The sequence below is a fragment of the Oxyura jamaicensis genome, chromosome 4, assembly GCF_011077185.1.
Source record: "Oxyura jamaicensis isolate SHBP4307 breed ruddy duck chromosome 4, BPBGC_Ojam_1.0, whole genome shotgun sequence".
In the NCBI taxonomy this organism is placed as follows: Eukaryota; Metazoa; Chordata; class Aves; order Anseriformes; family Anatidae; genus Oxyura; species Oxyura jamaicensis.
Window position 1 is genome coordinate 84,806,039 of NC_048896.1, and position 14,672 is coordinate 84,820,710.

Genomic DNA, 14,672 nt, shown 5'->3' on the forward strand with positions numbered 1-14,672 from the left:
TTCTTTTCTTTTCTTTTCTTTTCTTTTCTTTTCTTTTCTTTTCTTTTTTTTTTTCCTTGTTAGTCTGACTGCTTTGGGCAGAATAAGAATTACCTGAATGCAAGAAGAAATGTAGGTAAAGTGCTTCTCTACCACCTTTTGAACTGCAAATGTGTAGTTTGGGATAGCACTATCATTTCAGACTTAAGATCCATAGATTTCACAGGCCCAATGTTTTAAGTATGTTGCATATTATTAATAAACATTAGTATATCTTTTGTTGACTTAACCAACCTTGCCACACAATGTTCAGCACAAGCAAACTCCAGGCAGAGTTTTGATTCCACTGAACTTACAGACCAAGCAAAATGATGAGACGTTTTCTTTTAGTATGGTCAAGACTGTGTAAAGTTGTGGATTTCCTAGAAAATACTCAGATAAGTTCCTTTTGTGAGCTGGTAATGCTGTGGTTATTTTTTGTTTGTTTGTTTGTTTGAATCTACTGTTACACAGTGTCTTCAACAAAGACAAATCATATTATTTAATTCTGTGTAATTGCCAAATCACAAAATCAATGAGGTTGGAAGGGAATTCTAGATATCATGAAGTCCAGACTCTAGACTCTGCTCAAAGCATGGTGCTGTAGACCTTGACCACTTGAGTTTTAAGTATCTCCAAGGATGGAGGTTCTACTGCATCTCTGGGCAAGCTATTCCAGTGTTCAATCACCCTCACAGTAAGAATGATTTTTTCTTATATTTAAAGGGAATTTCTTGTATTTCATTACCCATTCAATAGTTCAGTGCCCATTGCCTCTTCCTTGTCATTGGGCACTGCCAAGAAGAGTCTGTCTCCATCTTCTTTACTCCCTCCCATCAGGGTCCTGCTGACCCTTCTCTTCTGCAAGCTGAACAGCCACAGCTCTCTCATCCTTGTCCTGTGTAATAGATGCTCCAGTCTGTTAAGTCTGTGTGGGCCTTTGCTGGGCTTAGTCCAGTATGTCCATGTAGCGAGGAGCCCAGGTTCCCAGATAAGATCATAGCCCTGCAACTGCATACAGACTTCACATTTTTCCTCTTCATTCCTTAAGCTGCACATATTAGTGTACAGTCACTTCTGATGGACACCTAGTTGTGCTGATTTCTCAGGCAAAGGATGAAAGCTTCTACTACAGGACCCCTTCTCCTGTGGTCTCTTCCTTATCTATGCGTACACACTTGGCTGGACCCCCTTCTGCTCATCACTGTTGATTATGAAGTCTCTCATGTCCATATCACCCTGCACCCTTTGCTCACCAACCTTGTCCACCACTTCCTCACTTGATTGTGGATACTCAACTCCCTCTCCTGTCATTTGTATTTTAAAGCTCTTCTTACCAGGCCAGACAACCTGTAGGCAAATATATTGTTGTCCCAATTTTTCAGGTGGTTCTCATTTCTCTCTAGTAGTCCTTGATCACTGGAGAGGATCAAGATCATATTTCATCCATGAGAAAGAGCAGCAGGGATTAATAAGGGGAAAAACAAACAAACAACAACAAAACACCTCAGCACCATATCTGCCACATCCCAGATCCAAGCCCCTGACAAGCAGTAAATCTCCCTAGGCAAAAGCTCAGTTAAGTACGTGGGGGCCCCCACCCACTGTAGTGAGGAGTCTTCAACTACTTTCACCTGCCACTTTCTCCCAGAGCTGCTGTGTGCTGAGGCTCAGGCAGCAAAATGCATTGGTGGATGCTGCTCCCAGCCCTTCCTGTGCTTCCAGGGCACTGGAGGTGTTGCATGGTCATAAGCCTGTAGATGAAGCCAGAGCTGTCCTCCATGTTGTGCCAGGACTTACCAGCTTCCAACCTTCATTATGGAAGGAGGATTCAGGTTCATGTAGCTGCAGTGTCTCAGGGTGCCGTGGATCTGTTCCCCATCATTGTGGATGCTGTGAAGGCTGTTGACCTGTGTCTGTGGCTCTTGGTGACCCAGAACTTCTACCAGCACAGAGCTCCTGCAGGGAAGAAGGCCATCTCCTGCTGCCCCCAGCCTCAGTGTGGGACCCCGGACGCCCCTGCTGCCCTAGACCAGCAGAGCTGCATCACCTCCTGTCAGCTTCATCTGACCTTGAGTGGTAGATGCTAGGGGAAGCAGGGCGACCCGTAATAATCCTCACTCCTTCAAAAAGAACTTGTTTTTCCATGCACAGTCACTTTTTTCTCTTCCCGATCTCCCTGAATGTCAGACAAGAGTGTGATTGAAGTTTTCAACTCCTTGAGTGCTTTGTGTTATTTTAAAGGTAGAGAGTTAATCTTACTCTGTGGGGGTTGTTTTCACTTGCATTTGAAATTACATGGCAACAATTTATAGTGGACCGAGCTTCTGTTAAGAGCAGTTAGTCATCATCAAGTGAACAAACGCATTAGCGTGTCACCCTGGCATATATCAACCCACTCTCCTGTAAAGCACAATGTCAGCTGTGAATGCACTCTTAGCGCGACTTTCTTTCTACAAAATAGATCCAACATGGCATGTGTGCAGAACGCAACCTCTGCCAAGGATCGTCTGCTTTCTGTTTTATTTTTAGAACATTCATTACCATGGTATGGAAGCACAGTAGATTCATCTGAAAGCGTTAATGGCTGTGAAATCGCCTGCTTCCTGTACTTGTTGCTATGAAGTGTAATCTTCTCAGTTTGGAAACTCCTATGTAAATGCGTGTATTTGTCTTCAGGTTCTGTTTCCTAGCAAACTGTGATGCAGTGCAAAATGTGCTGCATTTGCTGTGGCTAGCCCTTGTAATCTGTCTGCATAATTTATGGGAACACTTCACTGCACCTTCTGCTGCTAATGGTCTCTCAGAGTCCTGCAGAAAAGGTTGGTTCTGCCTTCTAATTTTAAGAGCCGTGATGGTGGCACTGTTTGTCTCTTTTCTGGATCTATTTTGGATTTATGTCTGGCCAAGGGTTTGGAAGAGCTGCTATAAAAGCAGAAACATCTGCTGGGGTTTTATGTGCTGCTGGCTTGCCAAGTTCAACAGCAGGCCAAACTACAGCTGATGGGCCCGGCCCGCCCCAGGTGTCACTGCAGTTACAGGAGAATGACTGCAGGGGAAATTTGGCTGCTGAAAAACTCTACACAAAATAAATATAGAAAGGCTTCAGCAATAGTAGCAAGCTATTAGGAGATTATGACTGGGCTCATTAGCAAGTAAAAGAAACAAATCCTGCTGAAGTGGTAGTGAGCATCCGAATTCCCCCGGTTGCCCTGGTGAGTGACTGCGGCCTCCCAAGGTGTGCTCCTCTGTCAGTAACTGCATGTGTAAGCACTGTGCTCAGCAAAGCAGTTCAGGTGGCGCAGACACACTGTGATTTTAATGGCTGTTAAGAAAACTTGGTCTTGCTTAACTGTCTGGGCATTTTTGTGACTTTGTATACATCACAGCAACCATTGGGCCTACGTGGGTGAGGCAGGCAGTGCTTTTGACTCAAGCAGTGAACTCCTGTGGTTGGAGAGGGATTCAAAACGATACATTTAAATTCCTTGTAGAGGTTTTGTTCCTGCAGCAATTGTAATAGCTTACAGTAATCACTCCTTTAACAGTGGAGATGTAGGAACTGATATCCTACATGAACTTGTGCTCCATCTGGACACTGTCTAGCCTCGATTCATGAGGTGTGCAAGCAGATTCAGAGCAGCATGCCAGATAAACCCACAAGAGATGACTGTGTGGGACGTAGTAAGTCTTTAATACACTCATCATAAGGCTTGACACCTTACAGTGTCTATTTACCCGTATTTACCGACTGTTTGGGGATATTTTCATTCTGTTTATAAACAGTTACTCCCTGTGTTCTGCCAGGCATTTGGCTTCAGCGGCAGAGCAACAGTCAGATCCCTGACAAAACATTGACTTACTTACCTTTTTATAAAGTGCTACAACCTGTTTGTGTAAAGTGCTCACTGCTCCCCTCACTGAAAGTAATCTTAAAGCTGAGGTCAGCACGTTAGCAGGAAAAGTCAAAACTTCTATAAATTGAGTCAAAGAAGAGTTCCACATACAGAAGGTTCAGTAACCAACTGTTATAGTTGGCAGAGCCCATTACTAGAGGAATACATAATCACATGCAAATATGCACATACAATTATTAAAAGATTATCAGTTCTTTTTTAATTTCCTAAACGTTCTTGTTGCAGCTGGATCTCTCCAGCGATCACAAGAAATTTTGTATTCCGGTCTGAAAGCACAAAGCCAAATTCTCTCATCTCATACATCCCAACATCCTTATTACCTTCCAAGGAGCTGCCTTGCCTGACTCATATTAGGAGAATAAAGTTGTTTCAGAAATATTTCAGCTGTGTGTACTGGTTTAAATAAAAGTCCTGGGCTGTGGGAAATACCTAGTAATTTTCCATGAAGGAGAACTGTAATGTTTCTTGCAAACCTCCAGAAAATGTTCTTAAACCAACCTAAGTTTGCCCAAAGAACATAAGTATGTCAGATGAGAAATTTTCCTTGGTAATTACTTTTTTTTTTTTTTCCTCCCAATCACAGCACTCATAAAAGACGAATTGTACTGAAAATGATATAAGGAGGTTTCTGCTTTTGGCAATCTTGGTAGTAAACACAATTTTCAAAAATTGTGCTTTAGCACCAATGGCTTTTATTTGTTTCTCTCTAAATTGTCAACAAACTTTTTTTTTTTTCAAAATCGGTGGAAGAAATTTAATAATATATAGGAAGTGATGTATTTATTTCTTTTTTAGGTAGTAATGTAATAGTTAAGTGTCACTTTTTTCAGTACAGTACTCTCAGAAATAATAAATTGAAGTTGTAAAGGAAAGCCTTTTTATTAAAAAATATACACCTAGTAGTAAAATTATTCCTGTGTTCTAATCCAGGCAGTATTTTTATGATATGAAAGAAAATAAATTATTATTAATAATTTTTGTATTGCTGTATTGAGTTATCAGTTCTGCTATTTTATTTGTGTTTCTAATATGCCAGAGCTGTTTCTCAGCAGCAACCCCCTCTTAAGTACTCCACTCCTTGCTGAGACCTGCTAATGCAATGCTGGATTTGCAGCTACTGAAACTAAATCTACACAGGACTGTTTCTTAGAATAAATGTTTGTTCACTAACAGTTAGTTACATGATATGCTGAATTCAGTGAAGAAGGTGTGGTAAGAAAGCTTTTTGTATTTTCCACCATTTCATTCTCATTTTCTACTCACATATTTAGGCAACTACAAGTATTTGAGGGAGTGGGTTGTTAACAGGATTATTGAAAGAAACCAGGTTAAAAAGAAACCTTCAAAAACTGTAATTTGGATGTGGATCATTTCAGTTTCCTTGTTTCTAGCAGGACAGAATGGCTGGGGGTAGATTGGTGGGGATTTTTAAGGTGTCCCCCAGAGATGTCTGCATTCTCCAGTGACTGCATCCCAAGGGCTGTGTGTGCTCCTGCTGGCCCCAGCCCAGCCTGGGTTGCAAAGGCAGAAAGGAAGAAGGAATGAGATTTTACTTTTGTGATTCATATCCCTGTTTTCCTGGATGTGTCTTGTCTGTCGCTGCAACACTATGTGTCATATGGTTGAGTGGATTCATCACAAATATGATGTATGGTGAGTGTGGTTACAGACTATATCCCCTAATACATGCCCATCGATGACTTCTGTGCCTTGGTGATTGAATTGATACACCAAGACAGTAGTTTCAAAATAGGTGTCCTACTTAAACTAACAATTTGTGGGAGAAAAGGTGATGATTGCAGCTAATAGAAGCTAATGCAGTGTTGTGGAGGCCAGTAAAATATGAAGTCTAATTATTGGAGCTGTGCAGGAAAGTAATGAGGAGCTTAGAAATGTAACTGATAAGGAGCTCGATTATAGGCTAATGAGTAGGATGTTTGTGGTATATTGAAGGACTAATGAAGGGCTACAAAAGATAACTACGATGGTGTACAATGAGCCTATGCAGAGCAGGAATATTTAAATACAGCCCTATAAGATATGTAGTATATATTGAAGACATGGTACTGCTTACTACTGGAGTTTAGATGTGTGCATGTCTGTACATTGTACAGAATACATAGTTTGGTTGTAAGTAATAAAAAAATAAAAATACATGATAAATGCAATGACTGAAGATACCAGTAAGAGAAAACCTGATGTAATATGTAAATAAAGAAGAATCAGTGCTTAAATTTCTGTGCCAGATTTATCTGCCAAATAACATACAGGGTTTACTTGCGACCTCCCTCATAAGAACCTGTCAGTGATTCTTGTGTTGTGGTAAGCTTTGTGTCTGGGTAACTCTGAGACAGAATAGTTCTTGGAAAGGGTGGCCTTGGAAATATTTGCTGCAGAGGTAGGTATTGCAGCATCAGGGTTGAAAGTTGTAGGCTGGCATGCCAGTATGGGTAAGTTAGACCAGGTCTGCATCATGGAGCACACTGTCAGCCCCTTAGGGGTGAAGCCAATGTGTCACATTGTTTAGAGTTTGTCTTCTTTGATTTTTAAATGCATTGCAAAACAAGGCAGCGTCCTATTCCTCATTTTGAAGTTAGTAACCATAGTCCCTGGGGAAGGACATGTCTTCCTAAAGCCACCCAACAGTCTAGTCCTTACTTTTATTACTGGCTACAGAGGACTGTTTTTCCTTCTCAGAGCAGATGGTTGAGTGAGGTGTATTTTAAACACAGAGTAAAAGTCCAGTTTTAGAAGTCATGACTGTTTGATCCTCCTTGAGTTCTCACTGGATACGAATGCGGTTGTTCAGCGTTTTGTTTTATTCTGTGGCTTTTTTGGAGGCAGTGTTTTACAGTCAAATACAAGCATATTTACAGATTGCTGAAAAGCCACTGCAAATAGCTGCTTGTCTTTTATTGTGCTTGCTTGTAGTGACTGAGACTGTATGACTGTTCTTGTGCATGTAATATTTGTAATAATGGGAGGGAATCTCTGTAAGTGTATAAATACAGAGTTGCACCATCTTCTCATCAGAGCACTACAGAGATCACTTTAGCCAAAAAGGCTGTTATGATAATCCACATTTCTTTAAAATCTGGCTACTGTTATCAATAAAGGATTGATAAATAAAACTAGAATAAGTTCATCTTCATAGTGCATATATATATATATATAAAGTAAACTATATGTTACCTAAATTTGAAGTGGGTGAACTGTTTATCTGTTAGCTCTTGACAGCACTGTTGATTGTTTAGTGTAAAACTGGATTAAGTCAAAGAAACATTTCTATAATTTCTCTATTTCTGAGAGGAAAAATTTTGTGTAACTTCAAAAAAGCTCAACTTTTCTGGAAAGCCTCAGAGTGAAATACTTACACAGAGCTGGTAGCTGATGAGTAATCTGCTAATTGGATTGCTAGCATTCATACTCTTGTATAGCTGTTGAAGAAACTTTCATCTGCATGAATTCCTAAATATGTGAGTCAGGTATTGGAACTCAACCATTAAAATCTGTTGCTACTGTGAAGAAATAATTTTTTTTTTGGTGTGTTACCCCATGTGTGTGAATGGGGTAAATACTGGATCGTTCTTCTGACCAAAGCAAGGGAAAGGAAAGAAGACATGCAGTACAATCTGGAAAAGATTTAGGTGGAAAAAAGTCTAGTGAGTGTTATGAACAGATCCACTTGTCCTTGATACTGTAATGTGTATCTCAACTGAATCTTTTTTCTTTTTTCTTTTTTTTTTCAAAAATGTATCAATAATCTACAGCAGCAGATCTTTCCTATGTTTTTTTTGTTGTTGGTGGTGGTGTTGTTTGTTTGTTTTTCCCAAATGCCTTCTTTTTATTTGGCTAATTAAGTAATTCAAGAGTTATTTGAAACCTCTTCATTGTTGTCTTTCAGGATTTTCAATTAATAGAGATTGTACAGTATATCTCATTTGGCTAAAATAGTGCTTGAGTTAATCTTCAAGGAGGAAAGGTAGAGGAAATCTGATCCACATATGTGCTAACTGTTCCAGCCATTGTCTTTCCAGTCCCTCTCTTCAGTTCACTAAAAGGAAAAGGGAAGGGAAGGGATATGCATTTTTAGCTGGCATTTTCTTTGACTAATAAATTTTACTTGGAATTTTGCAATTTTGACCTCTCAAAATCCATAACATTTAACTATCTACATTTTAATATGGTTGTTATATTTATTTTACTATATACTTGTAAATATCATCTGGAAAAACAACTAACAGTAATACTGAATCATAGGTGTGAGTCATCAGTGGAGAGCTGTATAATGATAGTGAAGTTTAGACAGGCAAACATTTGGTTTGTGTCTGTTTTGGTATCTGTTAGATTTCTGCTTCTTTCTCAATACTTCTGTTAAAAGATGTCAAGAATCAGAGTTTAGGTACAGTTCCAAATTATATTAGATTTATTTTAGCTCAAGTATAAAAAGATACATTTTTAAAGACAAGATCCAAATTTCTCCACAGTTTAGGCAGTTTTGAGTGTTTTTTTTTTTTGTTTGTTTGTTTTTTTCCTCCATCATTTCTGTACCAGTTGGAAGATTTCCCAACTATAGTCTGAACTCACAGCATTAAAACATGATAAAAAGACATAATTCTCTCTGTGCTGTAATATCATTGCTTGATTTTGATGATTGCTATTTCAACACACTGTTATTAGAGTGGCAAGTGATTTCTCCTTAAAAAAAAAAAAAAGAAAGAAAGGAAAAAAAGGAAAAAAAGGAAGAAGAAGAATGGCACGTATTTACGTATTTCAGCAGAGGCATACTTTCAAAGAAGCTGTTACCTAGCAGTAGGGCCTGTCTGGCTGTGTGATGTCTGCATCTGTACATGAGTAATCACAGAGTTTCAGCACCTGATGGTTCTGCCTGTCAGGAATGGCCCATCACCAAAGTACAGAAGGAAGTTTTTCTAATGAGTCCTCCACTTTACTTAGTGGAAACATCCACACAATCTGTAGCCCTTCCTTACTGTACCCATGGATAAGGAAGAAGCACATGTAGAGATACCTTGCTGTATCTGCTGGAATGTCTCACAGAAGTGAAAATGCAGCTAGCTGGATCCAGATCACTCAGAGCTGCAGTCAGGCCCATGTTTAAAAACTCAGCCTTAACGCTTCTTGTTCAGGTTTATGGAGTTCTGCTGCTGTGCTTCCAATGCAAATAAACCACGCTATGGAAGGATTTTTCCTTTTACTCTTCTTATCAGTTTCATGTGTATCCTCTTTGCATTTTACCTTGAAATATCTTTTCATGAATATTCAGGAAGGAAAGAGAATAATGCTTTTTTTTGTTGTTGTTGTTTGTTTGTTTGTTTTTTATTATTATTATGTTTTTTTTTTTTTTTCTGATGAACACAGATTTGTGTTTTGTTTGTTTTCTCTACTTTACACTTTCCACATACCACAAGCTTGGTTTTTAGTGCACACACACACAAAAAGTCATTCTATGACTGGAAAAGAGTAAAGGGCTCCTCCTCCCTGAATTTGGTACAAAACACATTTTGAATTGCTGCTTATTATATTTCCAAAGCAGGCATACTCTGAGATGCCAGAATTTATCCTCCCCAACCCTATAGCTGAGTTATTACAGGGACTTTGTTAATAAAACGTTAACTCTTTATATATTCACAGGCAGGAACTTGGAACTTATATCTAAAATAAAAAGTTGTGGTGACCTGTGTTCTCTGGATTAAAGCAAAATTGGAAGACAACTGATTTTTTTAGAAAGAGCTTACCTTGAACGACGTCCTTGAGCTATGTGCTCTTGTACGTAGATGTCTCAAGGAGTAGCTGGCCTTTGTGGGCTTCCTCAAGGCAAGGTTACAGTAAAAAAACAGTCTGAATAAATTTCTCTATTGATCCACAGATCTGCCAGTCTGAGTCTTCCTGCTTGGGCATGGTGTACCTGTATGGATATGCATTAGCTTGTTTTATCATGTTGGAATTCCTTTTTTTTTTTTTTTTTTTTTTTTTTTCCCCTGATTTTTTTTCCCCTTGAGATAGCTAATTTTTATGAGAAAATAATTTTGACTAGAGTTATTCTACCTTTGTCTGAAAATACTTTTGTTAATTTAGTGTACTCTTTTTGTCACAACTTTATTATTTTTACGTAGTAACTTTTATAAGTCATAATAGTTAGAACAGGAAGTTTGGGACTGGATTTTTTAATCTTTAAAATGGCTTATCCTCTTTGGGCTTCCTGCCTGTACTGCTCTCATACCTCGATACAGTTGCCGTCACCATCACTCCTGTGGTGTCACTCTCCAGTGGTCCCATTGTATTAATCCTGGAATTGCCTCTTCAAAGTAAATTGGATCATCTCTAAGGTTCAGAGAATTATTTCAGGATTTTATTACTGGGCAAGCTGCTGACCTGATATTCTTGCCTCAAAGAGAATATACCAGGCTCTGTTTCTAGCATAGATACTTGTGGTGTGTGATTTCAGTACATCTGGCTGAAGTCAGTATTTTGGTCTTTCCTTTTATTTCTTCTCTGTCAAACACCTCTGGCAAAATCAGTTTAGCACCGTCCATCCTATTCCCCTGAGAATTTTAATTAGCTCCGTGCTGAATACCCACTGCAGTGCAATTGTGTGTGTTTGATTTCTACATAATTCTTTGTCAAAACTGAATTGCTATGATTATGTTAACTTCTGTAACGCACTGTTGTGTATCTGCAGACCAAACAACGTTATGGGAAAAAAATAAAATAATAAAAAAGGATTGCATCTGTTCAGACATCACTATAAAAGAGATGTGATCTCAACCTTGGGCTGTGGGTATGGTCTGTGTGTCACAGACATTTTTTGACTGGTAGAGAGGAAAGAAAAATAAGGTGAATATGAACTGTTCTTTACTTGGTGTACCTTTGGGACTGATCCAGACATACCATTCTGTGCCTTATATGTTTGGTGATGCCAGAGACATAAAAACTACTCCAAGACCATAGCTACAAGTTCTTGCAACATGTGGGCAGCTAGATGTGTGATAGAAAAATAGCCATCTCTGGCTTCATATCATGTGTACTCTGACTTAAGTGATGTTCTTGGTGGGATGGGGACACTGGGAGATGGAGGCCAGGTGCACTCCTGCAGGCAGGTGGCCCCTTGAGGACCATTCTGCTTTATGTAGCTTGAAGGAGATCTTCGGCTCTGAGCCACCTGTCAAGGACATTGTTAGCCAGGGATTTGTTATCTCCCTTTTCAGTCTCGCTGTATGCAGTCATGCCTTTGAATTTCAGCAATAACTCAGCTGGGCAGGCGGTATGCAACAACAGAGCCTGCTGAGGAGCAATGAAAATGTGAGAATGGTGCCGTGGGGCAGAAATCAGTTATAGGCAGTCCTCAGTGTCATGCTGGGAAGGGCTGAGGTTTCGTTGTGATTCCCTTGGATAGGCTGGATAAGAGAGTTGTTGCATGTTCCCATTTGTTGGAATAACCCGGGGTACCTGGCAGGGCACCTTTAGACCTGGCTTTTGACCAAGAGCGTTATTCCACTGAGGAACAGGAAACATGGAGTGGGAGTCCACCCAGCAACTCTGTCCTAGGGAAGGCTTCTTAGTAGAGAAAGGGACAGGTGCCTTAGATGAGTCTCCTTCCAAATGAGAAGGGAAAATATGGAGAGACCATATGGTGCAATTTGATCCTGTACAGAACAAATGAAGGTTCATCCATAGTGATTTAATTTTGGATGTGACTTGCTTTGAGTTTTGCTTATTAATGCTTTGCTAAACTAATGTTGTTGTTTTTATACTAGACTTTGCAGATGCAGGTACCTAAACAGATGCCATTTCTTGTTGTCAGTTTTTTTTTTTCAGGAATACAAGGCAATTTCTGCTTGTGCTTACATTTGTTATATTCATAGCTTTGTGTGTAAGACATATTGATGGTCAAGAACTTACTTTGTTTTTATTTATTCAGAACTGTAATGATCCTCTGAAAAAGAGCTTGAGGAGTGGATACCTTTGTCAAGTCTAATGCCTTCCAGATCTCAGGCCAAATTGTTCTTTTATGCAACACCAGCCACTGAAATTAGCTTTTCTTTTTCCACATAACTGAGCAGGTGCTGTTAGTACTCACATACAAGCCTTTGTTCTACCTAGCTCTTTTTTCGCAGCTTGTGGGTGGTGATGGAAAGGTATATATATTGTGCTTCTCTCGCTGCACAGGGTAGTGTCAGGATGAAAGCTAGCGCTGCGCAGACCTGTGAAATACAGGCAAGACTAGCAATGTTTTTTCAGACCTCGAAAAATATTCGTATAGAGGCAGGTATCTTTTAGCAGCTAATGAGCAATGAAAAGAACAAAAGGATGGCAGAGAGGCACTGAAAATGGATAGTTAGTACTACAACGTGTGCGTGTATGCTTTTTTTTTTGTTTGTTTGTTTGTTTTTTTTGTTTTGTTTTGTTTTGTTTTCCCAAAGAGTTTCCATGCTGAAGCCTTTAGAGGAAAGCACTTACAGGTGTTTGATTTCTTTCAGGTCCTCAGATTTTGGGACGTTATACACAAAGTTGAATCTGCAGCCTGGGATTGCCACTGTTATTGACAATTTCTACATTTGTCCCACGAACAAAAAAAAGGTATGTGGTAAAAAAATAAAAAAATGACATTTTATAGTGCAATGCAAACTCTACGACTGCGTGAAGTGTGTTTTATTGGCTTGTAAAAAAAAAAAAAAAGGAGAAAGATTTTCACAAAGTTGCTGGTCACTTTAGGTACATTTGTGACATACGCAAGTGGGATATTTATTCTTCCTGAATAGTATAGAAGGGGAAAATGCCTTGAAGCATGAAACTATGAAAACCTTTGAGGCCATTGACTTCTGGAAATGAAGTTTCCATGGAGTTTTCCCCAGAATGAGAAAAGCAACGTCTGAAGGTTTTCACACATCCACACAAATTCTGGGACTAGCATTCAACCTCTTCATCCTTTATACACAATTTAAAAGTCCTTTAGGATGTTTCTGAGTATAAAGTATAGGGACTGGACAGGCTGTTTTGAGAATGATGTTTACCCTGTACAAAACCTTAATTAAAAAACAAAACCCACCTCTTGGAACTCTTTTTTAAAAAACATGTTCTTACATCATTACTGAACCAAACAGCTTTTCATGGCACCTAGGAAGATTAAGTGGACTTTATAAGTGAGAGTGAAATCGACCCATTGAGTGTATTTACAATGGATGTTATATTAGAAGCGACAAGAAGAGTGATTATGAGAAAAAAACAATAACAAGCCTTCTAAGTCTGCAAAATGCTTGTGATTTAAACTGCAGGAATTGTGAAATACGTTGTGAATAGCACAAGCACAGTAGGTCTTCCATGAAATAAGAACTTTCTCTTGATAGGGGCCTTTTAACTACAGTGTAATACAGAAGAATTGATTTCATGCAGAGGCCACTGTTTGGAAGGACAATTTTAGTTGTGTTTATCTGTCTCTTCTGTTTAATCAAAAATCAGTAGAATTTGTTGAGACTGCCTGGATGATTAAGTGCATATTTTATTTCTTTCTCAATTGTGACTGGAGTTTTTGTGACCAAGCTATGCTATTCCTTGGTAATATATTTTTAATCGGCTACAAAGTCAGAAATATATATATATATATATATTTATTATTTCTTGGAGTGGAACTAGCACCAAGCACAAAGTTTCTGTGCACTGTCTTGGAGCTAAAATTTACTGATGATTTCAAGTCCAAAAAGAATCAAGAAAGCTTTATCCATTTTGGTTTCTGGATTGGAAGCTGAAAGTATGAGAAAGATGACAGCTCCATGGAGAATTTTTCCCACTATAAAAGCCTACAGAAGTAAGTCAGTGCCTGTGTGATTGTGCCAGTTGTCTGGCAAAATGGTAAGATCACTGCTGAATTTCAAGCCTGAAGAGGGATGTTTACAAAAAATCTCATGTTAACCCGGTCTTAAAAAAAAACAACACTATTTTCTGCTCAAAGCAGCTTGAAGTCCTTAGAGATACATATCTGTCTTAGTAAATTGATATTGTATTGCAATCCACTGGTTATAGAGAGCGCTTCTGTTGTTAGTCATTAAAGACGCTATTTTTATGCTGTTTTGTTTTTCTGAAGCTGATGTTCGATAGTATAGGAACAACGAAAACAGAAGAACAGAAGGATTTCTAGGGACTGTAAATTATGCCAGAATTATAGATGTACACACATACATGGTACAAAGAAAGGTGAAAGCATTGGAATCAAACGGTGTAGCTGACAGCTTCAAACTTGGCTTGGAGGTAGGGTGGTCACACGTATCAAGTAAGCAGGAAGTCTCCATGTCATAAGAACTTCGTCAGTTGAAATGGCAACTTTTCTGGTGTTGGACATATGATTAGGATACAATGACTAATGTCTGATTTCACAGAAGTAATTTGGAAAGATGGAAGAAAATGTCTCCCTACCGTCCATTTCAGGACAAATGCACTAGGGTGTAAGAAAACAATCACAGCTCTGACTTCCTTTTCTGAGCTGAGCAAAAGTTTCAAGTTTTGACATTTTACTGATATTACTAGCCTTCAGATCACTGTGGTGTGGGTTTTCTTCAGCCAGTTCACATCTTTTGAAGTGTGCTGAAAATGGGAGCTGTGCTGGAGTGCTAACTGTGCTTAATGGCACTGAGCGTGCACTTAAATTTAAGGCGTAAGTAGTCCCATGCTACCAGTTAACATTTAGGGACTGGGAATATGCATGAAAGCAAAGATAAAAGACAT

General features: G+C 39.0%; 1 protein-coding gene across 15 annotated transcripts in view; it reads left to right on the forward strand.

Moving 5' to 3' along the window:
- The window catches only part of SORCS2 (sortilin related VPS10 domain containing receptor 2), a 572,554-nt gene that overhangs the window by 322,389 nt on the left and 235,493 nt on the right, over positions 1–14,672 (forward strand). For all 15 annotated transcript variants that reach the window (XM_035325108.1, XM_035325094.1, XM_035325097.1 and 12 more), the window contains one exon: positions 12,434–12,533. In XM_035325108.1, coding sequence (XP_035180999.1) covers positions 12,434–12,533 — 100 coding nt within the window. The remainder of the gene's footprint in view (positions 1–12,433; positions 12,534–14,672) is intronic.